We start from the raw sequence: 25,885 nt of genomic DNA on the forward strand, positions 1-25,885 counted from the left end.
ACCTGAAATAACAGTCAAACGAAAACAAACGCACGCAGAGCGGGGACGACTTGGTTACATAGTCAGATTTTATTGGACAGAACGGTCACCAGGGCTACAAACATGAAGAAGCAGACAGTGGCGAAGCAAACGCCAGGGGGAGACCTCACCTCACTGCAAACACTGCCGGGGCCTGATCTGACTCAGAAGAAAGAAGAAGAAACATTTCAGGTATTTGGGTCACAAGAAGCTCATCGGGATGACGCGAAAACCTCCAACTGTCTGGAATGTTGACGTTTGTTTGGATCTTCGACCGTTTCTTTGACTGAGTAGCAGAGTGGAACAATGGTAGAAAATGAAGAATATACCGGAGAAAATACAAATACAAGGATCTTTACTATTTCTTGCTCTGTTGACTGGAAAATATTGCGATTGAAATGAACTTTTCCCAAAAAAACAGATCAGATATCAATTGTTTTAAAGGGCGGACTCTGAGACAGAGGTTGAGAAGAAGGGACGATAGCGGGATTCATTGTAAACCACAACAGCTACAAACCATCTTGTGTGAGAAACTCTTAGGACAACGTAGAACCTCTACAGTGACTGGAGAGCAGATCGTGGAGCAATAACACTGAATAAACGCAACAGAGCGCCCCTTCAAGCCTCCAGCCCCCCCCAGGACCCCCCCGCATCACTTGTCTTTTTCTTTCGGACACCAGTTTACATTTTGACTCACTACGAGATATATACGATACAATGGGTTCACATTTTGCATATATCTGTGCATTATACCATATTTATTCTTTTTTTTTTAATCCTTTTTTATTTTAAACAATGTAAATTCAATCTCCAACACCTAGTTAGGAGGGGGGGGGGGGGGGGGGGGTGATGGGGGGGCGGTGGGAGAGAAGTGATGATCGGGATCGAGGGGACAAGAGAGGACAAAGTAGGGGGGAGGGACAGAAGAAAAAAATCTTAACAGGATAGATAGTGGGGTGGGGGAGTGGTCTGTTCGCTGCCTGATGGGGGTTCGACCTTAGCAGCGGGTCTCGTAGATGCCGGAGCGGCCGATGTACCGCACCCATTTGATGACGTCGTGGTCACTGTAGTTCAGCTTGGACTCAAACACCTTCAAGTAGCGCACCTTCAGGCCAGACGGGGCGAAAGGAACCTGTGGGGAGCAGAGCGGGACGGTGAGGGCGAGCGGGGGCCTGTCGGGAGCCGCAGAGATCAGATCAGAACCGTCTGAGATGAGGAAATGAAAAGGCCTCAGCCGGGGAGCGTGTTAATCACTGCTGTTGTTCCTGATGTTTTCACAATCACAATACGGCGACCCGTCTTAGTGGGAAGGAAAGTCGAGTTCTGTTTTGAAGCTACGCTCGTCTAGAGGCAGTTTTCAGATGTGCAGTACCTCAAAGTTCATAGAGATGGGAGGCCTGGCCCATTTCTTCTTATCGTTGGTAGGCAGCAGCTCGATCTCAGCGCTGATCTGAGACTCCTTCATCCCGGCCATGCGTTTGATCCTACACACAAACACAAACACACACAGACAACATTTCAAAACCGCTTGCAAAGACACATTGAGAAATAAATGTGTTGCAAAAGGCAGCAGAACTGCAGACGCGAGGTTAAGCAAACAGTCAGGAGGCTGTTCGCCACCGGCTGGACGGACAGCAGAGTTTCCAGTTCAAACAGACGCGACTCACTTCCAGACGATGGCGTTCTCACTGGCCTTGTATTTGGCTTTTCCCTTCATACAAATCACCTGCACACCACTGGTGTTGAGTGGTGTTGGGATGCGCACCTGAAGAGAAGAAGAGGGACCAAACTTGAAATGTTCTTAAAAAAAAAAAAAAAAGTCTTAAAGAAAAATTATATTACATATATATTTTAGACACAGAAAACGATATAAAGAAAGCTGACCTCTATCTTCTGAGCCAGCAGAGAGGGCTTGAAGTTGGACTTGATGACCACCTTAACCTCCAGTTTGGTGCGGCCAACCTCCCTGACCAGAGGAATAACCCGGAACGGCAGGATGATGTCCTTAGTGGTGCGATATCTGCAGAAACGGGGAAACCGGACGACAAAACTGAGACAAGACTGTTGACCTGCTGAGATGAACTCAGCAGCTACATTTTCTGGTCATTTTTGGAGTTTTGAACGGAGTAAATTATTAAGAGACTGAAGGCTCTTGTCTGGCCTTTGGGTCAGGCTTGAACTGCTCCACAAACAAACCAGAGGTCAGTTAAAAGTGGAGCAGAGAGGAAAAAAGAGAGATAATTCTGTATCGCCCTTGAAAGAAAAGTCCAACCCTTTTTAATACCGCCCTTTGACAGGCCTTCATTCACAGAGTAAACGACAAACAGCAAAAACTATCATCCTACCAATTATATTTATGGTATTTATGAAGCCACTATTGTTCTATAATATGACAAAAAATAGTTTTTACTTCTTTGCAATCCTTTTTTTTTATATTACTCCAAACAAGACAGAAAAGCGTCTAGTCGAGAACAAACAAAAGCTCTGTGATGAAAACGTTGGACAGGACTTTTATTTGATCAAAATAGTTCGACGCACAGAACCTGCGGTGCCAGAGGAGGAGTTAATTCAGTTACTATTGAAACAACGTTTTCAATATGTGTGTGCGCTTCTAACGGCGAGAGAATGATCAGTTCTAACAGTGAATGAATTCTGAAACCAAGCCGTTCGGGCCGTTTCTACTGACCTCATGAGCTCGTACTCTCCGTCAGGAGGGATGAAGCTGATGCTGCGCTCAGAGTCAAACTTACTGAGCCGCACGCACTGGTGGAAAGTGCAGTCATCGATGGCTATGGACTGCTTCCCGCTGTCATCAGAAAGAAACGGCAGAAAAATACACAGGAGATGAAGAGAACAGCCCAGAAATATTTTTTGTGGACAGAATACATCCCCCCCGACTACACAAAACTACAACTCTCCCTTCGACCAAAGAAAGAAACATCAAATCATGAGAACACACAGAAACACGGCTGCTAGTACCAAGACATGTGCACCTGGTCGGGGTTAATGTTGCTATTCGGTACTCGACAAATCACACTCCATGTTAGGGTGTTTGGGTGAGGGGTTAAAGGTCAAGCAGGTGGGTGTGGGCTGATAAAACAAATGAACCAGTCTACGAAAAAGGAGACGAAACACCAGGCAGAACAACCAAAGAAAGGAACAAGGCATGTTTCGTTTGTGTTGAGTGTGTGGGGAGCCACAGTGGATGAGATGTACACCGAGGGGCTGACGCGTGTGCGTGTGTGTGTGTGTGTGTATCAGTGTGTGGGTGGGGTGAGGACACTTCAGCACAGTACCTTCCTCCCCCTAAATCACTGAGGTACAGCACATAGAAAAGAAAGAGAGGGAAAGAAAGGAGAGATGCATCCAAAGGAAAGAAAAAAAAAATGAAAATAAATTGTAAAGCTTGTCTTGTTGAAAACAACAAGACAACAGTGATAAACACAGACATCGGGCTAACAGACAGCGGCCTCGAAACTCAACAATGAAGCTCATTGTCAGGATCACAGCCAAGTAACTCAAATACTGAGGGAACTCCAGCGTGTCGTCACGACCGCTCACCTCTTCCCCGCGTCATCAGACGCTCCTCCTTTGCCCTGTTTGTCGATGACGATCTTGTCGTTCATGCCGAATTTACACTCAGGCATTCCGCTCAGGTAGCTCTTCATCACCACTCGGCCCGACACGTGGGCGCTCAGGACCTGGCCTGGAATGGAAAAGAGAGAAATGTGTTCACCTTTGGCCAGAGTAGAATTTTTCTCGGCTAATGTCGTCTTTTTTCAGCAGAAGACGACGTGGCGTCCCACACAGCACGCCGTCTCCATCAAGAAAATATGGATTCCTGTTATCCCAATTGGCATTCTTCTGTTTATTCTCTGATTAACAGTATATCTTTTTTCCCCTCTGTTTGGCAACAAGGAAACGTAAATATGCATGATGACCTTGTTTGTTCAGACAATCACTGAGAGTCACTGAATTATTGCAGGGAGCAGCGTTTTTCAAACTGCACCACTCTTCCTCTCCGTGTAAACAGGGAAAAGGAAAGTTTTCTGAAACACGCCGCACTGTGATCATTATCCTAGTACACAAATGATGCAGGTTCCACATGATTGTTGTCTTTTAGACAGGGCTGTAAACACCAGGTAGGCTACTTGCAGCACTTGAAAATAGTTAAGAGCTCAACCAAAAAAAGTAAATGCTGAGTTCGGAAGGGCTTGGGCGTCTCATGGAGGGATCAAACACATTCTGCTGCCACAAAAGTCACAGTGAAAAGCCACATTTCAAGGAGTTTAAGACTTCCTCTACACATCTGACTTCTCAGTGAAATAATGTCAGAAGTGATGAATCCGATCCAAAAAAACTAAGTGAAGAAAGTTGGTTTTCAATTGAATTACATTTTTAAGTTGCATAAAATCTAACATGAATAACGAAGCAATCCCTCAAATTAAGCTTTAATACAACAGTTTCCACAAATCCTTAACGGAGCCTCTCGACTTGATCCTGCTGCGTTTGCCTCCTTCAGTGCAGAATTGTGATACTGTCTCACTTCCACTACAGAATGTTCAGAATAAAAAGCAGCAAGGCTGTTAAAGATGAAGACTGCTCTGAAAGAGATCAATTATGTAACAAACATGAAGTCAGATGTTTCTGTTCTGACAGTAATAGTCGAGCTTTGGTGTGGTAGAGCCACTGCACAGCTCAGTCCACCTTCGATCTGCCCTCGGTTTTTCCAGTGAGCCCCCGCTGTCAGCTTCATCCAGAAAGCTCGATTCCGTCGAGGCTCCCGTGAGACGCTGCGCTAACAGAACTGGGATAATTGAAGGTTTACGGAGACATCTGCTCACAAAATCTGAAGTGCGAGGCGTCGAGTAATTATCTTTGCACATTTTGTTGCAGATATTTAAAAATCCCATTAAGGCTCACCTGATTAAAATCTAATCAGTTCATCTTCAAATGAGAGCTAACATTTGTTCCACATTTGAAGGAATTCCTTCGGGCTGTTTTGGAGATAGTGTTCACAAAATGAGAGCTTGACATCATACCTCCAGCTTGTGCAAAGGACAAAAAGAAGAAGAAGAAAAAAAAACCCATCTGGTATGTTTTAACTGATCCCTTCAGCAGATTTTGACTTGTGAAGAGGCCGTTTCTTTTGGGGATATTAAAACACATTTCCCTCAGTGGTTCACCCTGTGTTTAAACGGACCTTGTGGCGACATGAGCAGGTTGACGCTTTCCAGTACGTCCAGGAAGAGCTCGTTGCGGCGATACTTGATGCCTTCGCGACGCCAGCCGATCTGCCCGGTCACCTGGCTGGTGATCTGAGACTGCTCCTCTTTTGTCTGGGGGACAGGGAGAGAAACCGTATCACCGCTAACAAAAGCAAGAGGCTGACAGCCTGACGGCAGGGGGAAGGCCGTGAAAGCAGGTCACTGGTGCTACACGGATGGCTGAAAACAAATGTAGTGTGGTTCAATATGCGGATGACAATCATTTTACCAAACTAGAATTTCAGCGAGCCATTACCTGATGCTGAGGTGTCCAATGATCACAGAGGGAGAAGATCGTGAGGGAAACGTACAGCAGAGACAAGAAAACCAGAGAAAATGGTTAGATGGTACATAGACCTCACTTAAGAAGTCCTTCAGAACAGAATCAAGGCTTCATCGTTACACATTTATAAAGGACAGAATTCTTTATGAAACTTGTGTAAGTGTGATCCAGGGTGACAGTCGTCCTGCTGACCTGTCCCTTAATGCCCTGCTGGGTGATGAAGGTCTTCAGCGCTCCAGTCTCTGAGTTCTGGGGGTAACCAAAGTCCAGGATCTCTGCGTGAGCAAACAGAAAGTTAGCTCTGGGTCACAGATAAGAAGCCAGAACACACACGGGTGGAGAAAACCAGTGTGGACTGAATCAGACGGAAAACATTTCAGTGGAATGCAAATAAAACCTAAATGCACAGCAGTAAAAGAACTACATACACAAGTTTATGAAGCCACCTTGTCCAGCCTGAATCAGCAACTACTAAGTCAAAAGTAGTGCTTATTTTCTCCAACGTACCATCCAGCAGCTCGTAGATCAGCACAAAGTTGTTCTTGATGTTCTCCTCGCTGATCTTGCCGAAGTAAGCCGTCATGACGTCGCACATCTTGTAGAGGAACTCGAACACCATGGCAGCGTTGACATTCTGCTTGGTGACCGCCGCCAGCCAGATGTTGGAGCGTTTGACATGAAAGAAGCTGGTGCGGGCGATGTTGGTCACCGGCGATCGGACCTGCTGCCGGGCGTGGATCACGTTCACACGAAACGCATCCACCGCGTTGCGCCTGGCGAAAGCAAAGGAAGAATATCTGAGATGTTCTGGAGTTCGATATAACAACGAAATCAGCTGGTAATGTCGCACCCTGTGACATCATGTGAAAATACTGTTGACGTTAATGAACTCCTTCAGACCTTGGGAGCGAACACACCCATTTTACAGAATCCGGAGTTGTGAAAACATTGACACTTCCAGTTGGAATGTTATGAGGGAGAAAAGGGACTTTTGTTTAGTGTAAATTTCGATAATTACAGGAAGAAAGAAAACAAACTTTGTTATAACATTATAATTACAGCTTCATGAGACAAAAAAAAAAAAAAAGTTCCACATATATGAACATGAGAACCATGCACTGGACAAACCCGATCCTTCTTGGGATTCAACTTGAACAACGGCTGAACTGAACTGTATGGAAATGTCACAGTGTAAGTCATCTTATCACAAGAGCTGCTATTAGGAAACTCAGCCTCAATTAACATGGATTGTTGGATAACGGGGATTAGCGAGAAGGATGCAACACGTTCTGACAAGAAAATCAAAGCCTACAGACAAGAAGGATGAGAACCCCTGTCAGGTCCATTCCCAGAACAGAACAGCCAGTTATACCATATGTTTACTGTACCAACCATTCCGAGTGTACAGCACTAGAGAAAAGAGACCAGACACGTCTAATTGGCAGCTCTGATAGAGGAAATTATTGAAATCTGCCCAGAAATAAACCGTTATCTACTGAAATGCGTTTTCGGTGTAGTCTTCATGAACTTGGGGATGGCATAAGTTAATGCCACTAGAAATAAAAATGGAGGCAATGCTGATGCTGCACTTACTGTATGTACAGGGAAAAAGTTCTACACGGACAAACAGTGTCGACACTGTCCAGCTGTTCATCGACTTGAGAATCTGCAAACTATCGTTTCGGTGCAGTGTGAATGTCGTTGATCGTCACGCCATTTCCTGATGGCGTGCATTTTTTTTTTATCTGTCGGAGCTTGTAGCAGCAGCCACACTGTTCGGCGTGCTGAGATAGCGGGCGAGATATTTCTTGCTCTGTTGGCAGGATATCTCAGGGTGTCTGTGCTCGCGCAACTCTGGCAACGGCCATCTGTAAGCCCCACTAACGCTTCATTCACAGTACACTCTCCATCAAACCGTCTGAATTTGTAAAAAAGGAAAAAAAAAGAACAAAGGATGAGAGGACTGAATTAACCATCGTATGACATGCTCAGACTGCATGCTCAAGTATTGAAAGAGCTGACGCTGAAACAATGAACTCAGAGTGGCTGTGCCGTTTCTTTTGATTTTTCTGCCGTTGAGTCGAGTTTACTTATCACTATAGTACCAAGACAGGTGAGTCATGCTTGGAGAGCATATCAAGGACTCGACCGTGGCGTTGACAGGCATGCAGTTCAGGGTGTTGGGGGGGGGGGGGGGGGTCACTGATTGGTGGCTATGAGGGGGAGGGGTCATGCTTTCGAGGTTAGAGCGTCGCTTACCTATTCCTACAGGGGCCAAGATGAACAGATGGAGGAAAATGGTGATACAGAGAATAAAAGAGGGAAAAAAGGATGAAGTAAAGGAGGAGACAAAAATGCACAAGAGACATTTTCGTGCATCATGTAGACAGAGTGAGTAACATGGTGTTTGTAATGATGCTGTCTTTGCTGCTGAATATGTTGGGAAAAGGTTTGCATCACTATGCGGCTGTGCTTTACTTCTGTCATAATACAACAGCATAGCAAATGTGGAACTATTCATTTGAAGCACAGCGTTTATTTGAAGAGAAGGAAGTTCTACTTCAGGTCTGAGCAGAAAAAAAAAAAACAAAAAAACAAGAGTGTACAGTTGCTCCTAAAACCACAATGCAGCGCATGAACAGCAGGCCTGAGAGCAACTTCCTGTGTCAGGTTTATCTGCATTGCTACGGTCATACAGGGGACAACAGCAAGCTTCACCATGCTTGCGGTTTTAATGAATATTTAAGGATAAAAATGCAAACTACACTTGGATTTTCTCAATTCTCTGCTGACCATTTACAAACTACATTCTTTGTGATGATTTGTTGGACTGTAGCAATACAGTCTTGGATGGAATTTCTAGTTAGTTTCTATGCAAGACAATTGTGATACATACTTCAGTTTGCAGAGACAAGCATCTGTGCTTTTTAAGGACAATGAAGGACAAATGATGGAAAAAACAAAACAAAACCAATAACTTTACCAACTGCTGCTACACACGGAAGAGAGACTGACACACACAAGTCTCTGCATGTCGATTTCAAATAAACCATTAATTGGTGTCTGAGAGCTTCAGTCTGATAATGAAACAAATCACATTGAACAGCTCTTCAATGCAGCATCAACTGCTTCGGCTCTTCCTCGTTGGCACTGTGAGCCTCACATGCATCAACATCTGTTAAAGATGGAGGTGTGTCTCAGAATTTCCACAAAATGCTGATTTCAGGGTAAGATTCAACATTGCTGCTGTGGAATCACAAAATGAATACTATGCAGGTAGAGAGAAATCAATCTCTACTGTAATACACTCTCCGTACCTTTCCGACACACTGTGTGTAAGTCTACAAGACACTGAGACACTGGCCAGGTGTCGTTGTAAACAGCTTCCTTTGGGCTCCGTCCTTATAAACACCCTGACTGTAAAGCCCAAGTGGATCAACGTGACATAAACCAACAACAAACTGAAAGAAACGAAGACTAATCTTCCTGATGCAAGTATATAAGGTACTGTTTGTGTTTGATCACACTTAATAGAAAATTGTCAGCTGTTACAAAGTTTCATTTGTGAAAATGCTCTTTTTACATACCTGCTTTAAGATGTTGCTCCATTTTCTGACTTTACATATCTGTATTCATATTCCCCTCTACTCTTCATCTGCTTTGTCCTGAAAACACTTAATGTGAGTGCAAAACTGCTCAACATCAAGTGACTAGAGGAGAAAGAGTGTTTATTCAGTGCTTTTGCTCCGAGGGAATCATGTGAAAATGCCTTGAATTGAACTCCTCACTCTTAATATCAATGTTGGATTCTGCTGCCTCAGAGGTCACTGAACTGTGGAGTTCATTTTGATGCCAACTCTGCAGACCGGAAAACAATACGGACACGTCAACGCAGCCATTTCTCACGCGACTTCTTTTTGAGTGTAAAAAACATTACATGGCATTTCATTCACAACACCATCACCTAATAATACCCACAGGAGTGTTAATACTGAGGTATGAGTCCCTAAAATAGTCAGGAAACGCCCTACTGCTCTAATAACATGTCACATTGCCTTGTTGCAAAGAGAACTGAGGGGTCCTTACAGCTGTTTGACCAACCTGACATGGACAGTTTTTATTATTTACACTCCATAACTAAGAAATACTGAGGTTGTTGGAATGTAAAATGTAAAGGACATTACTTCCTGATAATATCAGTCTCCCATGTTTGACAATGAACTTATTTGAAAACAGTATCAATGCAAGAATTAATTTACATTTTTTTCCACAAGGAGTGATTTGGAATGCTTGAATAAACCCTACAAATTAACTCATACATTCATGGGACTCAATAACCGTTTATACGACTATAAATCAGAAATCATGAGTGTGCTGCAAATGTAGCTTTTGTTTTCCTTCTGTTATTGAAAAAAAAAAAAAAACACCTAAAACATAAATTTAGTTTGGAAAGGGAAACAATCCTCTAATCCATGCTCAGCTCCAACCTGTCCATCCCCATCAGATCAGGCCTTCTCATTTGGCCCGAGGTTCCCCCAGAATGTATTTGCTCCTGCGAAACATACCCTATGTCATCTCGGTAGACACGGGAGATGAGGACCTCCCCCTTGTGGTTGTAGATAAACAGTCCTCCAATCATTGTGGCTGCTTCTCAATCCCAACTTGCCATGGTGAGCCCAAACCCCTCCTGCCCAGAAGACAGAAAAGAGGAAAGGAAGCAGAGGAGGAGAAAAGGGGAGATGGAGAAGTGAAAGCAGTGAGAGGGTGACCAACAGCACAGAGAGGCATTTGTCCCTCACATCCGCTTTTTCTGTCCCTCTTAGAATCTCTCTCTCTCTCACTCACACACACACACACACACTGAATATACCCTGCAGCTGCATCACTGTGGTGACTCATTTTTTGGATGCATGCACATGTATTCATCGCTGTGCAATGCAAAATAGGTTGCAAATCCTCTACTTCTACTACTAACCACGTCACAGGAGGGAAACATGGTGTTTTCTCCCATAGTGAGATTAAGTGCAGATTAGCAGTCACCACTGTGAAGCAGGATGCCACAAGGTGTCAAGACAGGAATCTCTTCTCACTGTCAGGTGTCTAAATCTGGTCAGCCCACACGAGCAATCCCGAGTGCACACACTATAAAATCCAAACAGAGCCGCTGCTATTGTTTGGCCGTACATTTGTTTAAAGATTTAACATCCAAATCTCGGGATGCTGCCCTCGTTTAGGAGTGAAGCTTCTGGAAATCAGAGGATGAAGGACATGCTTGAAATTCCTCGAAGACTAAATCCTGACGGTGCACACGGGGCCAAGACATAACACGTTTTATTTACCAATGCATATAAAGGGACTCTGTTAAAACGCCGCTGAATCGTGACCGAATAAACCGTGCACCGGACCTGAGGGGGGTGGGGGGGTTTAATCGCCCTTTTTATTGGCGAAGTCAAGATGTCTGCTCACACAGGCCATTTCCTTACGTTAATATATCTTTCACGTTAACTCACTCGTTCCTCGAAAATCTTGGGTTTCATTCCATTTTTAGTGGCTAGATTACTGACTGGAGGTTGACCTTCAGCTAGGACCAAAGTGATGGAGAAAACGCCGAATGAGATGTAGCTAGCTAATTTAGCTGGGGATAGCGGGCTAGCTGGCGGTGAAGCGGCTTCGAGCGGAGCGGAATCCTCACCGGCCTTCCGGCGAGAGGAAAGCCATTCAGACCGGGATCCACTATTAACTGTGGTGCATACACACTACATACCGTGCGTGCTCTTTAAGAAAAAGAGGAACGTAACGGTAATAGTTGAGTAAAATCAATCACAAATGACACACAATGACTCGGACGTGATATTAGTTTGAAGACAAAAACCGCGTCTGTTCCGCTATCGCGCTAATAATCGCCGCTAACTTGACGTTAGCTTAGCGGAGCGGCGGCTAACGTTAGCATCCCCGCCGCGAATGAAACCGTGTCTCCACTCCGCCGTAACGACCAGCAAGCGGGCCGCGGGCGGCGATTCGCCCGAGAGAGAAAGGCTCGCCGCCTCAGCTCCGAAGGTCTCACCCGAGTTCTTTCGCGGACGCCGCCGGTCTTTCGCTCCCCCCGCTCGGCCTTGGATCTAGCCTGTGTCGGATCCAGTTGGCTTTCCAGTTCACACCGCCGCTAATTCCGCTCCTTCCTCCTGGTGCGCGGATGCCTGTCAGCTGACCCGCCGTCCTTACGCACGGCCGTTCCGCTGTGACAGGAAAAGGCGCGGCTGGAGCGATCTGAAGCCGCACCCAGGCCGTGTTATGATAAGCTGTACTTGCAACTGCCCAATTAATATTTTTCATGACACTTCTACTTTAAATTGTTTTAAATAATGGATTTGGGATCATGGTTGAGCGTATCTTACTTGTCTTTGAATAATTGGATCACCAATGTTCCACCTTTGCACTCCACCTTTGAAGAGCGGAAATTCCCAGGGAAGAGTATTTGTCTTCAGTGGGTGGTCTTATTTCACTTTGATCTGCAGAGTCAACCTTATTTTTTGGCCAAACTAAACCAAGCTAGTGTGGAAATGCTTTTTTTTTTTCCCGTCTAAAACCACAGGGAACATTTAGCATTAAGAGTCTCTCAGTTCCGAAGCAACTAGATGTACACAAGCTGATCTTTTGCACACATTCCCACACACACACACACATCTGTGCACCAGACAGCCTAACCTTCACATTCCTGTTCTGGACAGTCTGGAATCTACTTCTCTTCACTGCAAATGTGACCTGAGGTATCAAAAAGGAAAAGTACTGTGTTGTAGTTTGTTGGCAATCTCTCTCACACACACAAAAACACAGACAAGTAGCACATTTAAGTCATAAAACTATATTTATAAATAAAAAGACATTTTTTTCCTTGATAAAAGAGTAGTGTGAAAGACATGGTAAGAAATTTTGTTTCCACTATACATTATCACAAGACAGTCAGAAGATTCTCTGGTTAGCAGATGAAAATGTAGTTCTGTAGTGTAAAAATGACTCTTCAAGCTGGATGCTCATGTTAAGCAATAAAAAATGAATCTAGTTGTGGCCAGCTACGTATATAATAAAACAAATGCATTCTTACAGTAAGAAGGACTGCAATTCTCTTGCACTACATACATATTTTCCCACTTCTTTCTCTCTTAAGTCACGCACATATTTTAAAGGTCTGAATAAGGTTAACAGTTAGTGTTCATTTCAGCTTTGTCAGTCGTTTTGTTAGAGGTCAGCAAGTAGGAACTGCTAGAGCAGAAGGAGGGAAGAGACTTCACTCTGAGTTTTTGATGATGTGGATAGGAATGTGGGAGGACAGAGTTAGATAAAGAAAGCAGAGGAGAGAGGGGAAAAAGGAAGAACAAATGAAAAACATCCACGTGGAAAAGCGCTGAGTCATGGCCCCCAGCTGACAGCTTCCACTGCCTCCCTCACTTTCTTTGTCCTCGCACAAACTCTTCCCCACTGTGGAGCAGAAACTGAGAAAGGTGCTTTGGTTCCATCTTGAGCGAGGAGGTTTCTTCACTGAAGAAAGTATGGCCACTACTGGGAAGAGAAGCACAGAGAGGAAGCTTTTCTCTCAGGATACACAGCTGGGTCGGTTCTGGTACTGGAAGAATCGTGGGATTGAGGTTTTGTCTAACAGCTCTTTTGCGATCTTTCCCTCCCTCCTGTCCTTGCGTGCCGTCCTTCTTGGCCGTGTGACACGAGAGCGTCCGATCTGCTACCTGCGACCTGGGTCACATCACGTCGACGAAGAACTCTCCGGCGTTCCCCACCGCCATGCGCAGGGACTGGCGTGACGCAGTGAGCTCGGGGGGAACCGAGGAGAGCTCGCGACCGGGCGGGGCCCCCGGCGCTGATGTGGACAGATGTGGGGGCTGGGGGGGCAGACCGGGGGGGCCATAAACTAGGCCGGGCCCGTAGGCTATGGAGTGGGAGTTGGCACTGCGGTGGCTGACAGAGCTACGGATGCTTCGTTCACTGGGGGGAGCCACTGAGCGCTCGCTCGGAGCTCGGTGGCTTCTGACTTCAGACTCGCTGCCGCTGCCTCCAGATTTCCGACCCTCGTTCTTGCTACAGTTCGATCCGCTGCTCCCTGTTGGAAAAACAACAATTAAAAAACATAATTATTAGATCAGCGTGATGTACAGTTTTTTCCCCTCTCCATTAAACCCTAGCGGAGGCAGCCGTGCCCATCTGTGTGCCAGTGACGTGACGCAGACAGCACTGACCTAGTTAGTGGGAGACGCAGGAGAGCTGCATGACTAATGCAGACATCGTCACGCAGCCCAACAGCTTCAGAGTTATTGAACGCAATTACAGGTTTCCTTTTATTCCCATCAAAACCTGCCTGCTTGCTTGCTTTTCTGTCTTCACACTGAAAATGTTTTAAATCAGACCTATTTCTATGATAAAAAAGAAACGTGGAATAATTTGGAAATTAAAATTATAGAAAATAACATTTACATCAATTTAACTACCTTCTGCAGTTAGGGAAATATGTAGATGCTAAATATCTCGCCTCTAAAAAAAAGAAACCGTCTATCCATCTTCTATCACTTCACAATGTGGAGTGTTGTGGGGTTCTGTAACTGAGCCCAGTTGACAACAACCTTTAAAAACCTTACAAACTCCTAATTTATATAATTTGATGTTTTGTCTTGTTAGCTTGTAAATGATTTACTAGTTCATTTAGCTCTCTGCAATGTGCATGCAGCCACAAATCAAGACAGGACGTCAGAGCTGTTGTGCCAGTGGACCCAGATGTTGTTGGTCAGTAAATACCTCTGCTGCGTAAGCAAACTGCCCCTCAAACCACAATGTCTGGCTTTCTATTTGCACACATGCTAAATACACTAAATCAGACATGTAAATAAGGCAGTTTTGGTGTTGATGGAAGGAAGGAGTTTTTTTTTTTTTGTTTTTTTCTTCACACCAGACAGGAGTTGGGCTGTATTTCTGAAGACTTTGAAGTGAAGGTAGTTGTGCAGTGGAGCTGCATTCAGAATGCTAAGATTGATGGGGTTTTTTTATGACGTTAAAAAACATTGTCTGCAGTTGATTTTAATATCGTTAGACTGGCTGTCAGTGTGGTTTTACTCTGGGGAGAGAATACTTGTATTCTGGAAAAGCTGTATGCAACACTGTGTGTTTTGTACTGTTTTCCTTGTCGTATACAAATGAACAGTGACAAAATTATACATCGTCATATTCCACTGTTTCTGATACTTGAAAACACACAGATCCTCATTGGCTCTTTGATATTTAAAAAAAAAAACTAACTGCAGTTTTACACACTAATATGGGATAACAATTTTTCAGAGGTGTGTGAGCTTATTCAGAATACACACACTCTACCCACCACTGTGTTGGCTTCCTGCGCTGCCAACAGCTGGTCCGCCGTGGAAGGGCTGCGGGAGGTCATAAGGGTGAGGAATCGGGAACTGGTAGGGCAGAGCCATGGGCCAGGGGGCTGCTCCAGGGTGGGGGAGAGGGGGGAGCGTGTCCTGATCTGAAGCGCCCCCACTGGACCCATCGTGGTCATGAAGAGAGAGATGGGTCATGTCTGAGAGACACAGAAAGAAAACTGGGTTAGACAGTCAAAAGCACATAAAAAAAAAGAAATGTATGTATATAAAAATGCATAAATCTCATCATTTCTTGGACGATAACAGCTGACAGAGGCCGTACAGCTCAAAAATAAAATTTTATGGCTGTTTTACTGCTCCCATACTCCAATGGATCTGAGAGTCCACTTACTGCCGCAGAGGTCTCCGAACACATAGTAGCACTGTTCAGAGAAGGTGATCTTGTTGACAGTGTGTCGGATGTAGCCGGCTTTCAGCAGGTTGCTGGCATATTTACGGGCTTCTCGGCGATCTGAGAACCCTTCCACATGATGGAAGAGCCAGTCCACCACATCAGAGCCTGAAGCACACAATGAAGAAGTGTTTTCTTCATTACTTTAATCAGTTTTCATTATTACTTGACAGCATGGCACAATATTACCACTTCCATAATGTTATCACTGAAAACAATATCATTTATATCAGAGATTGAGCTGAAATCAGTGTTCAGAGTTATAATCACATCCTTCCTCATGACAGAATAATTATTTGGAAGCTTCAGTGGACTTTTTTTGTTGTAAGGAGGCCTTCTGGGTGTACGACAGAGGAAAAACAGTGGCACTCCCTTCTTTGACCAACAGAGTCTTTTTCTGTGTTGTTGTGGAAATTTTGCTTTATCAAACACTATTTGAGTCACGAGTCTTTGGTTTCTTTGATTTCACTTCATTCAGTTGTCAGATTTTATTACAGAGAGCCGTGTCCAATTCCCCACTGTGTGTGGTTGCTTCAGTCTTCTCGTTCTTTTAGTACGTGCATAAGCCTGAACTGCTGCGATCTGTCTGCACACACTGGAACATTAAAGGATGATGAAGGCAAACATTCATGGAATACCTGGCTGAATGTGCCTATTGTTAAAAAAATTGATTAAAAGCTAGACAATTAGAAATTCTAAACTGATCCAGAGGCTCTGAACCTCACTAACAAGCGACAATGAAATATTGATCATTTCACTAAACAAAATGAACAAATGTACAGAAAGATATGCGCACAGGTTAATCAGTGGAACAGCTAGTGCCGCATCGTGGCTTCTGCTTTGATAAGACGTACCAATAAAAGCATTTGCGATGGTTATCTTGAGCCACATCCGGTCCCGTACCTCCAGACCAGACTCTGGACAAGCCATAGCCTTAGCAACCGTTGCCATTTCGCTATGGATCGAGAGGTGGAAATCATCGAATCCTAATAAAGACGAGAGAACAGATTAAACATGGGCTGAGTGAGAACTTTAGAAAGAAAGATTTCAATCAGGTGAAAAACTGTTGACTCCTATAATTCTTGGGTTTCGAATCACCCTCAGTTGACTCAGGGTCAGTTGTCTGGTCAACTGTAAAAATGTGGTGCTGTGTTAAAATTTTCCCCACAAAAATGATTTAGTTTCAGTGGTCTGGGCTATAACTCGATACCTCTGCTGTCTTCATCATGCCTGAGAGACTGGAGCTGGCTGAAGCTTTCCTTGAACTGGACTGCAGCTGAACTTGTCTTGATAAACTGCTAAAATCAGACAGATCCCACTTGGCTGAGTTTCCAAACCCCAGTTTTATATTTTATTTAACATTTAGTTGTACTTCCAGCTGACTCCCACCTGCGTCATGCTTACTTTTCTTACTTTTGCATAATGCTTTTCTATTCATTTATGCAACTTATTAATTCCTTTATTTCATAGATTGACCAGCAACTCATGACAAGTGATGAACATGTGTTGATGGAAAATGGTCCCTTTATTGAAGGACTGTTATTTATTTCAGAAGCTGCTCAACTGCTTTCTCTCCTAAAGCACTTTGAGGAGCTTCTCCTCTCAAGGCATGTAGCAAAGGTGCTTCCCAGAAAAGAACAACACCTCACAGACCTTCCAAAGATTACAGGGGAAGATGACAGTAGTGAGTTATGGCCCGGTGGAGTCTGGAGTTATTGAACAGATGGAAGTTGTGAGAGTGAGATAGTAAAAAGCTGGAACAGAGAGCAGTCACAGGAATGTAGTAAAAGGGCTGGGCCACACTTTGGACAAACTTACTAACACTTCAGACGAAGACTGTTAATGCTGCACTTTTAGAGCTCTGAGAGACCAAAACACTTCTAGAGTTTAATGTTCAATAAAAAATCAAATATGAGTCAGCCTGGAGTATTTCACGGTACATTTATATAAGTCCAAAATATACCGTAAGTGTGAATGAAACAACCCTTTGCAGATCAAGTGTAGACAGTAAAATCAGACAACAATGGGATGATGTCTGAGCATTAGGAGCTGCGTGGAAACAAAGGAAGTCATTAAGAGAGACGTGACTAATAGGTAAGTGTGGCAAAAGCTGCTTTTAAAAAATAAATCCCTTGACAACAAGCTCCAGAAGTCAGCTGCGGGAGGCGATGTGACTCACGCTCGGTCTCAGGGATGGAGCTGCTGATGGAGGAGCTGGTGGAAGTGACGGTGCTCATGGAAGGGCTCATGCCATACGGAGGGTAAACCCCGGTCATGGCTGCCGTGTGAGACACCCATGCAGCAGGATCGATGGGCCGGATTGGCTCGCCTGGTAAATAAAATGAAGGACAGTTTCTATTTGGTGAGCTTACTGCAAAACCCAAGTAATAGTAATCTATGTGAACACATGTATTAACATATACTTGGAACTTTATTAAAAGAAAAAAAGTAATAAGATATAAATACTCACTTCTCGGTAAAGCAAAGCAGCTCCGAGGGTTAGGGTCCCAACACTTTGCCACAGTCAGAGTAATAGGACTGAAACAAAGTAAAGAACGTTAAATCTGGCCTAAAGCAGACACAGGGCTCAGACGCCAGTTTTAACACATGCTTTCTTAACGCATGCTGTATTACACTTACCCCGGCTTGTGCACGATGTCCCTCAAAACTCGAACTGCGTCGTCATTGCTCATGTTCTCGAAGTTGATATCATTCACCTGAACGGACAAAAATGCCAGAATTTTCATTCTATTCATAAGTTGTGCTGTTAGTCTTTTACTGAAACTTTTTTCTTTCGTCTGCGTCATTCAGGGGTCGATGGACCTGGTGATCCACATATGTGATTTGGCACTAGCTTTACTCCAGATGTCAAATTTTAGCAAGTTCTGTTCAACAATCACATAGCATGAAACAAAACAAATGCATATGTGATTGATTTTTGTGGGTTTCTGGATGTGAAAACCATAACCTGATCTCACTTTGTTATTGAAGCTGCCTGCATTAGATTCAACATCTGTACTTTAATGATCCAAGTTCAGCTTTAGCAACAATACACATCGTTCAAGGCTCTGTCTGTCCCGGGCACACACCTGCAAAAGCATGTCTCCGGGTTCTATGCGTCCATCTGCAGCCACAGCTCCTCCTTTCATGATCGAGCCGATGTAGATTCCCCCATCTCCACGTTCATTACTCTGACCCACAATGCTGATTCCCAAGAAGTTGTACTTTTCTGTGAGGAAGAAAAGAATACAGAAGAAATATTAGAAGCGATTTAGATAAGAGCCAAATAAGATAAGATCTCCAGTAATGTGTTTTTGATTCTATCCACCCAGGGTGTGACTTTATTATTAAATCCAATCAATGTGACTTACCCATGTTGAGAGTGACCGTGATGATGTTCAGAGACATAGTGGAATCTGTGATGCTGCTGAATGAAGACGACTGAGGAGAAGGAGGCGAAGTGATATGAGAAGCAGAATTATTAGTTTAAAACTGTGCAATGGTTTTAAGAAACTTGGCTGATTTATTTCCTGTCCTGAAAGTCGAAGAGCATGGGATCTCACCCTGTCCATATTGGAGGCCTTAGGTTTCCGTCTGCGCCGGCGATGTCGCCTCATTAAACGAGAAGAGCTCTGCTCAGTGGAGCTGCTGAACCTGAAGACGGAAAAAGCAGATGTAACTTTTACAGAGTCATACAGATGTAAAAACCCAGCAACAAATCAGCTGATGAATGAAAAGTCGTCTCTGTGGGATTTTTTTCCAAGACACACGGACAGGAACAACAAGTTCCTTTTCTATTCTTTTCAACTATACTGCTGCCAACTATTTTTTTGTTTAAGATGTTAACTGAGGTCAGGACTGATTTTTTTTGAGGAAGAATCCAAACTACAGAATTTAGAAAGTATAACATGACAAGTCATCAGCTTTCACCAGCATCCACAAAGCAGAAAGAAGGGGAAGTAATCTCTATGTGGTGGAAGTAAACTCATACGAGCGCTATTAGAACAGGAAAAAAGCACATCCTGCCAGATGTCTGAAGACTGAATGCAGCAGTCTCTAAAGCAGACTGCAGAGGTTTCTACAACTCCTGAAGCGGAATCTGTGCGGTTACCACAAAAACCACCACGCAATTAGGCTGTACTAATCTGCTAGAAACCATTAACTGAAATTCCAGATGCAGTCTCTCAATGGCAACCACACTTATGAACAAGCCAGACACATGTAATAAACATCAGACCTGCTGGTCGCGTCGTCATCCTCTGAATCAAAGCAGGAAGTGGACTCCAGCTCGCTGCTCATGAAGGACGAGCAGCTATCGTACTCGGCGCCGCCGCGTCCCATTGCTCGTGATGAGTACCCATTCTGCCTCCCGCCTGCAGCAGGAGGAACCAAAACCAAGAGAACGAATGATGCATTTAGAAGAAGTTCATGAACACAATTGCCCAGAAATCAAAGTTGGCTTATCAGCAAAACAATCAAATAAAACAAAATAAAATATCCAGCAGACGCCACTCTCACCGTGGTCGCTGGAGTGTTTCCGTCGTGGTCTCTCCCGCTCCCTCCTCTGCGACGCCATGGAGCCGGTCTCTGTGTCGTTGTCCAAACTGTCCCGGCCACTTGCTGCTTTCCCACTGCAGCGTACAGCAGATAAAGAAGGAGCGTTAAACGGAGCATGAAAGTGTCATTATCTCAGCGGCTCAGTTCCTTCGGTCACCACTAAAACAAACGTTTATATTATGAGCTTCTTGTTCAAATCAAATTGTAATCTGTGTGGCTTGAACTCGTTGATGAGGGTTAATGTTGTGTTGAATGATTTATTACAGTCTGGTGTCGATTTCATTATAATGCTATCATGGGTCTTACACATTATAAATGCAAATAAACCAGACTGCAAAATTGTTAACACCGTTACAAACTCCACAGGGGTGAAAGTAAAAAAAAAAAAAATTCCTTTTCTAGACGAAGAAAATGTCTTGATATTTTCCAGAATGAACAAAGCCGAATTGCAGGAGCAGCCACAAGGTGTCACACTTCTATCATTCCACTTGCTTTTTTCTCTTCCTCCATGTTGTCAGTTAAGAAAGATTCAATCAGTGCAGGTAAATAAGTCCAGATTTTTTTCTATCCTACACTTATATTAATGATTCGATTTATGTCTTTAACTCAGAAGTCATGCACATGAAGAACTGGTAAACTCTGTCAAATTAAGTGGCTTGGCTGGCAAACACAAAGTCACACAATCTTAGCTACAAACTGTTTTCTGAATATACTGACTGATAAGAAGGTGGTCTTGAGTCTCCGATGCCACCAGTCCTCTCCAAAGGCGGCGCCGGCTCTAAACTCTCTGCCACTGAACCGGCATCTGTGTGGGCGCCATCTCCAGAAACCAACTGTCAACAGAGAGAGTCGCGTCGGTCAAAAGTGAAGCAAAAGGGTGATTCACTGTCTTTCACTGTCAGCGCTTGAAGGCCAGCTAACAATTTCAAGTAGAAAATTGATTGCCAATATACATCATTTGTTTCCTCGGTGGGAAATCAAACACGTCACAAACATTTCTCCTTAATAGCAGAATTTAATCTGCTATCTGCTGATTTCCCGCTAAAACAGGAACTCTTCAAAAAGGCAGACATTACAAAGTGTTAATAGGAAAGGAGCTTTGCCAAGAGTGGTTTGTGGACCTGACGGTGTTGCCTAAGTTACCAAAAGTGTGAGAAGAAAAAAAGGGCTTCAATTGACAGTAACCAAGTTTGTAAGGAATTTATAGCACAGTTAAGTTTTAACAATAGTATATTCTGCTGTTTGTGTTCTCCCTTCTTTCTCTTCTGTCACATTCCAGTTGATCTGAAGCACTGTGAATGTTGTCCATAGAAGAAATGAAGCATGTATTTACATGCCAAAACTAGTTTAAAGGCACAAAACAAATCAATGCAAGACTGCAGCACCTGAGAGCAGGTACTGGTGGTGAGGAAATTCAACCCTTGAACTCTATCAATGTACAAGCCAAGCTTTGGTTCTGTTGTGCAACAAAAATGTTCCTACCAAGGTTTCTCAAAGAACCGTGAAGTTATTTGCAGTATTTCAGTGTGATTATTTTGTCAGCATGATGGTCGTATCGCAGCTGGTCCCTTCTGGAGTGGCCATAGTGGATTGGAATCTGTTTGATTTGGCACTAGCTTTATGTGGGATGCCCTTTCTGACACAACACTAAATAAGATTCAGAGTCTGTGCGATTTGAACCTCAACCCTCCAGTCAGAATCTTACTCCTCTAACCTCTAAGCCACAATGAAAGGAATCAAACTTCTGAACAAAAAAGGGGAAAAACAAAGGTTTTGTTAAACACACTAAATGACTGTGATTGTAAAACTGCAATATTCTGGAGGTCCTGTCTTTATGGAGAGATGACAGAGAAGTCAAAAGCTTTTGATTTAATCAATCCAACTGAGGCCCACAGAGAGTCACAGAGTTTGAATTAAAACAGAATAGGAAACGGGTGCCATAACAGCAGTCCAGGAATAAAACAGCTGTGCTATTATAGAGCAGGGTTATTTAATAAGACTACAAACAGCATCAGTTACATTACAGGAAGAACATCAAATTGAATCACCTCCACAGATACAGTTATACAGTCATGAAACTATGCAGACAGATGAGACGCAGGGATGACAAACGTTGTTCCTGTCTGAAGAATGTGGATTTTTATTTCACTGTTTGCTTAATTTGCTCAAGGAGCGTCTGTATTTGAGGTAAACTGTGCATGGAGTCTACTTCAGTAGAGAGATGTGTAATTGACAGTAAGCTCAATTCCGCAACAGCAAACTGAAAAGCAATCATTGAACAGGTCAAACTCGAGTGCTGAAAATAAAGCAATTCATGCTGGACTGGGGCTGTGAGCCTGTTGTGATGATGTGCTGAGCATGAGGCCAGGCCGTTAGACCCCAGAGGATAATCAATCAGGTCACTGAAACAACAGATGAACGGTGGAGACAAACAAATGGGCATACAGGAACTGGGATAACATTTCATTGTATGGGAACGTTACAACCGCCCCCACCCAAAAGAGATCGAGGGGGGAAAAAAAATTACCCACACAAAACGGGGAGCTGGCTTTTTAAATACCACCAACTAAACCACATCAAAGAGACAATTGAGGATGAGCTTGCCGGATTTTACACTCAAATATCAAACAATATCGCTGAGCTGATGACTGTCAAATGAGCTCTATAATTAAAACCACACTGTGTGAAATTCTTCCAACGCGTCGGGCTTTTCCATCAAAACAGAAGAGCCGTTCTTTCAACTTTATTCTCTCCTTCTTGTAAGATTCAATCTTCTGGTTAGATGACCTGCTGTGAGGCCTTTTGTAATGGAGTATTTTCTTCCTATCCTGTGATTTCACTTGCTCTTAATCCAATTTCAATGTTGAGAAGAAAGGAAGGGAGGCTCTGCTCATGCACCAGATGTCTCTGGTGTTGTAGCAACAGAATTATTACTGCTCGGAACATTCAAATAAGACACAAAATACAAGTACATGTGCACACCGAGTGCGACAACAGGCTTTTTAAAAGAATAAGGTTATTGGAGTAAAAAACTAATGTAGCCTATGTTTCATCAAAGTGCATTAAAGTACACTGAAAGGTAAAAGACTAAAGAGCATATATGGGTGTGCTGCTCTGAGGATCATTATGTGATAATGATAAAATTAAGCAGATGTCGAAGGCCTCTCCCTTGAGATGGAGTGGTGATGTGGTCATTGTCCAGCAAATTGAGAGTGATGGCTACACATGTATGCACACGGTATTCATATGAGTAAAGAGACGAAATTAATAAACAAAAACCAAAATCATTCAGCTTTGAACTCACCCATGACACCACACGCCCGTTGAAACATGGCAGCTTAGCATTGTCGTCTGATATTTCTTCTTTTACCACCCTGTAAAGACAGCAAGGCTTTGTTTCAGTAAGCCAATAGAAAAGCAATCTTTCGGCAATAAAACACATGGCGCATTTGGCGGCTGCAGAGAGGGGGAATAGATTCATCAGCCAGGACACACACTGACAACCGGGACAACATTTAATAATATACTAACAACACCGGTGCCGAACACATTAAGGCTCAAACAAACTGCAACAAAATCCAAGAATATCATGGGAAAGGCCAACATCACTGCATGCCTGAGGCTGCAGCCACAGACATGGAAAGCCATCCAAACCCTGCAAAGTACTCTGCAGAAACACCAAAGGCTGCTAAACAGGAATAAATTAAAGGTAAATAAACACATACACTAAAAAGAAGCCATTCCAGTCCATTGATAGCCATGAATGGCATACAATAACTCAAATGCAAGCCCTCAAACAACACAGTGACGACCAGTGATTGGCAGGGATCGCCAGGAAGGCATTGTTGGTAAATCTGAGCAGGAAATTAGTTGGAAAAATAGCTTAATCACTATTTGAAGCGGAGAGTAAATATTTAAAGATTTTATTTACAGCATGAAAGACTGTGGATCATTTGAAGATATGCCCTCCTTACTTCCAAATGCTATTAAGTTGTTTGCCCCACCCTTGTTTGACTTCAGCCAGAAACAACTTTGGAAACCTGGCTCAAGTGTTCAGAAATAGTACGATTCCCCTCTTTTGACTCTGCGAAAGGTACTGTCTGAAACAGACAGAAAATGTCTACGTTCCGGGCCATGTTTAAACACAAAAGGACATGCTCATAAAGCTGCCACGGTGATGAACAGGGCATTCCTGTGTCCAACTCTGCATTCCTCTGGCTAATAGACAACAACAGCAGCAGGGGCCTCCTGACTGACTCCGGCCGGCCGTTTACATTCTGACATTAGCCTGCTAGCATCACCGCTGTGTGCATTAGCCCGCACCTGACAGAAGTAAGGTCAGTAACTAGATATCCCCGGCGCTGTCAACCGCTGTCATCCTCATTCCGACTACCGAAACGCACCCGGTTGTTTCTCCGTTGTTCACAAAGCTGAAAAATACCAAACTTGGTCAGACGAATGCCCGGCGCAGGACGCTAGCCACACATGCAATGTAAACAAACGGGGGTCGCGACGCTTAACAGACCTGCTAACAGCCTGTCGCTAGCAGCTAACAAAGGAAAGCCAATGAAGGCAGCTAGCAGTGGATCGACAGCCAGGTAACATTAAACTGATGACAGGCCGGCTGGCAGATGGGACTATTAAATTCGTGTTACTCCAGCTGCAATAACCAGGCGAGAAGCGAGCAGAGCCGCGCCGAGTTAAACATAATAAACCCAGTCACAGTTACCCGAAGTCATCGTCCATAGATTTGAAGAAGAATTTGTAATTTGGCTTCTTTAGGACATTTTTGAAGTCTGCCAGAGTGACTTTGTCCGCCGGCACCGACAGCTTCACCAGATACGGCGTCTCCTGGTCGTCGAGGTGGTAGATAATCTTGGTCTCCCCCATCTCGGACTGCGGCTAATGCAAGGCAGCAGCCTGGGTGCATCAAGCCGAGGGCCTGGCAGGCTCCCTCTCGGGCCCCGACTCCCCGTGGCGCTGGCGGCAGCTGTACCGAGGTCCTCCCGGCTTCCTCCGGCCGACCGACTCGTTGCAGTCGTCCTGGTTCTGACTCCTCGCTCACGTCCGCCTGGCTTTCTATTAAAACAGCCTCCGTGCTTCCAGCCACTAAGCTTCCCCAACACTGCCCGCAGACCGACAAGCGATAGTTTCTGTTAAACTTTCACCTCGCACTAAAAGCTTTAGTATAAGCGAGGAATAATAATAATAAAAAAAAAACGTTCAAAAATCTCAGCAAAATAAACAATCTCAGAAGCGTCTGCTTTCGCCCCTCGCTAGCTGCTGCCAGGCTCGGTACTTTGTTGCACACGGAGCTGCAGAAAACTGTCCGCGCCTGTCCCGGAGGGGCGCCCCCTGCAGGAGAGGAGGAGAGGCGCAGGCCTCCTGGCGCTCACGCTGCTGAGGGCACTGCGTCCCTTTGGGAAATAAATATTTCATCATACATTTTGTTAAGCGGCTTCACGGTGGTGTATTATTCAGCACTCTCCCCTCACAGCAAGGATATCTAGATCTGATCAGAGCTTGTAGGATCTTTCTGTGTCGGGTTTGCATGTTCTTCCTGCACAGGGTAAGCCCATTTCTTTGCCTGTGGCTATGTGAAAGTGTACCCTGCATTCACCTATGGCGTATGAGAGCAGCTCCAGCATCCCATGTCCTTGAACTGGATGAAACAGCATAGGAGATGAATGCAGGGATGGATATTTTATTAATATTGTAATTACAAGGTCAGAGGCAGCAAAACTACCCTGTAATACAAGGGTATTTGTTAGTTTCTATAGAATTTGCATGTGCTCCCTATGTTTGCAGGGATTTTCTCAGTTTAAAATGATTTCCAACCACTATCCAAAGACATGCTTGTGGATGGATGGAGGATACAGCCATCATGGTGTCAGAAACAGGAAACCTCCTCGTTTGAGAGAATTCG

At 44.1% G+C, this 25,885-nt stretch overlaps 2 protein-coding genes across 3 annotated transcripts; both read right to left on the reverse strand.

Moving 5' to 3' along the window:
- Positions 1-279: 279 nt before the first annotated feature.
- LOC115405287 (AP-2 complex subunit mu-A) lies at positions 280-11,797 on the reverse strand. Of its 2 annotated transcripts, XM_030114820.1 has the most exons (13): positions 11,633-11,797; positions 10,134-10,255; positions 6,076-6,341; positions 5,761-5,843; positions 5,542-5,547; positions 5,222-5,357; positions 3,580-3,724; positions 3,315-3,332; positions 2,705-2,824; positions 1,903-2,038; positions 1,686-1,783; positions 1,391-1,502; positions 280-1,150 (listed from the first exon to the last, which is right to left on the reverse strand). In XM_030114820.1, the coding sequence occupies exons 2-13, from the start codon at positions 10,205-10,207 to the stop codon at positions 1,016-1,018; spliced, it is 1,329 nt and encodes a 442-aa protein (XP_029970680.1). In that variant the 5' UTR covers positions 10,208-10,255; positions 11,633-11,797; the 3' UTR covers positions 280-1,015. The 2 variants fall into 2 exon arrangements, with proteins under 2 accessions (XP_029970680.1, XP_029970681.1); XM_030114821.1 differs by lacking the exon at positions 3,315-3,332 and having other exon boundaries at positions 11,633-11,796.
- Positions 11,798-12,799: 1,002 nt separating this feature from the next.
- LOC115405458 (segment polarity protein dishevelled homolog DVL-3) lies at positions 12,800-24,849 on the reverse strand. The gene is made up of 15 exons (XM_030115042.1): positions 24,689-24,849; positions 23,264-23,333; positions 20,677-20,792; positions 19,921-20,033; positions 19,640-19,775; positions 18,966-19,056; positions 18,774-18,843; positions 18,492-18,631; positions 18,043-18,119; positions 17,873-17,940; positions 17,582-17,731; positions 16,257-16,388; positions 15,343-15,510; positions 14,945-15,148; positions 12,800-13,678 (listed from the first exon to the last, which is right to left on the reverse strand). Exons 1-15 carry the CDS (start codon positions 24,847-24,849, stop codon positions 13,320-13,322), a joined length of 2,055 nt encoding a protein of 684 aa, XP_029970902.1. The 3' UTR covers positions 12,800-13,319.
- Between the last annotated feature and the right edge of the window lie 1,036 nt (positions 24,850-25,885).

This window comes from Salarias fasciatus, chromosome 18 (assembly GCF_902148845.1).
Source record: "Salarias fasciatus chromosome 18, fSalaFa1.1, whole genome shotgun sequence".
Lineage (NCBI taxonomy): Eukaryota > Metazoa > Chordata > Actinopteri > Blenniiformes > Blenniidae > Salarias > Salarias fasciatus.

What these genes read in the sequence shown, in the direction of transcription:
- LOC115405287 (XM_030114820.1), bottom strand. Translation starts at nt 10,207, where the DNA reads ATGATTGGAGGACTGTTTATCTACAACCACAAGGGGGAGGTCCTCATC. An exon ending in GGAGAGTACGAGCTCATGAG is followed by an intron (nt 2,039 to 2,704) that starts GTCAGTAGAAAC and finishes CCGTTTCTGCAG; the next exon opens with ATATCGCACCACTAAGGACA. An exon ending in GAGAACGCCATCGTCTGGAA is followed by an intron (nt 1,503 to 1,685) that starts GTGAGTCGCGTC and finishes GTTTGTGTGTAG; the next exon opens with GATCAAACGCATGGCCGGGA.
- LOC115405458 (XM_030115042.1), bottom strand. Translation starts at nt 24,849, where the DNA reads ATGGGGGAGACCAAGATTATCTACCACCTCGACGACCAGGAGACGCCG. An exon ending in GAAACACTCCAGCGACCACG is followed by an intron (nt 19,776 to 19,920) that starts GTGAGAGTGGCG and finishes CTCCTGCTGCAG; the next exon opens with GCGGGAGGCAGAATGGGTAC. An exon ending in AGGCCTCCAATATGGACAGG is followed by an intron (nt 18,844 to 18,965) that starts GTGAGATCCCAT and finishes CCTTCTCCTCAG; the next exon opens with TCGTCTTCATTCAGCAGCAT.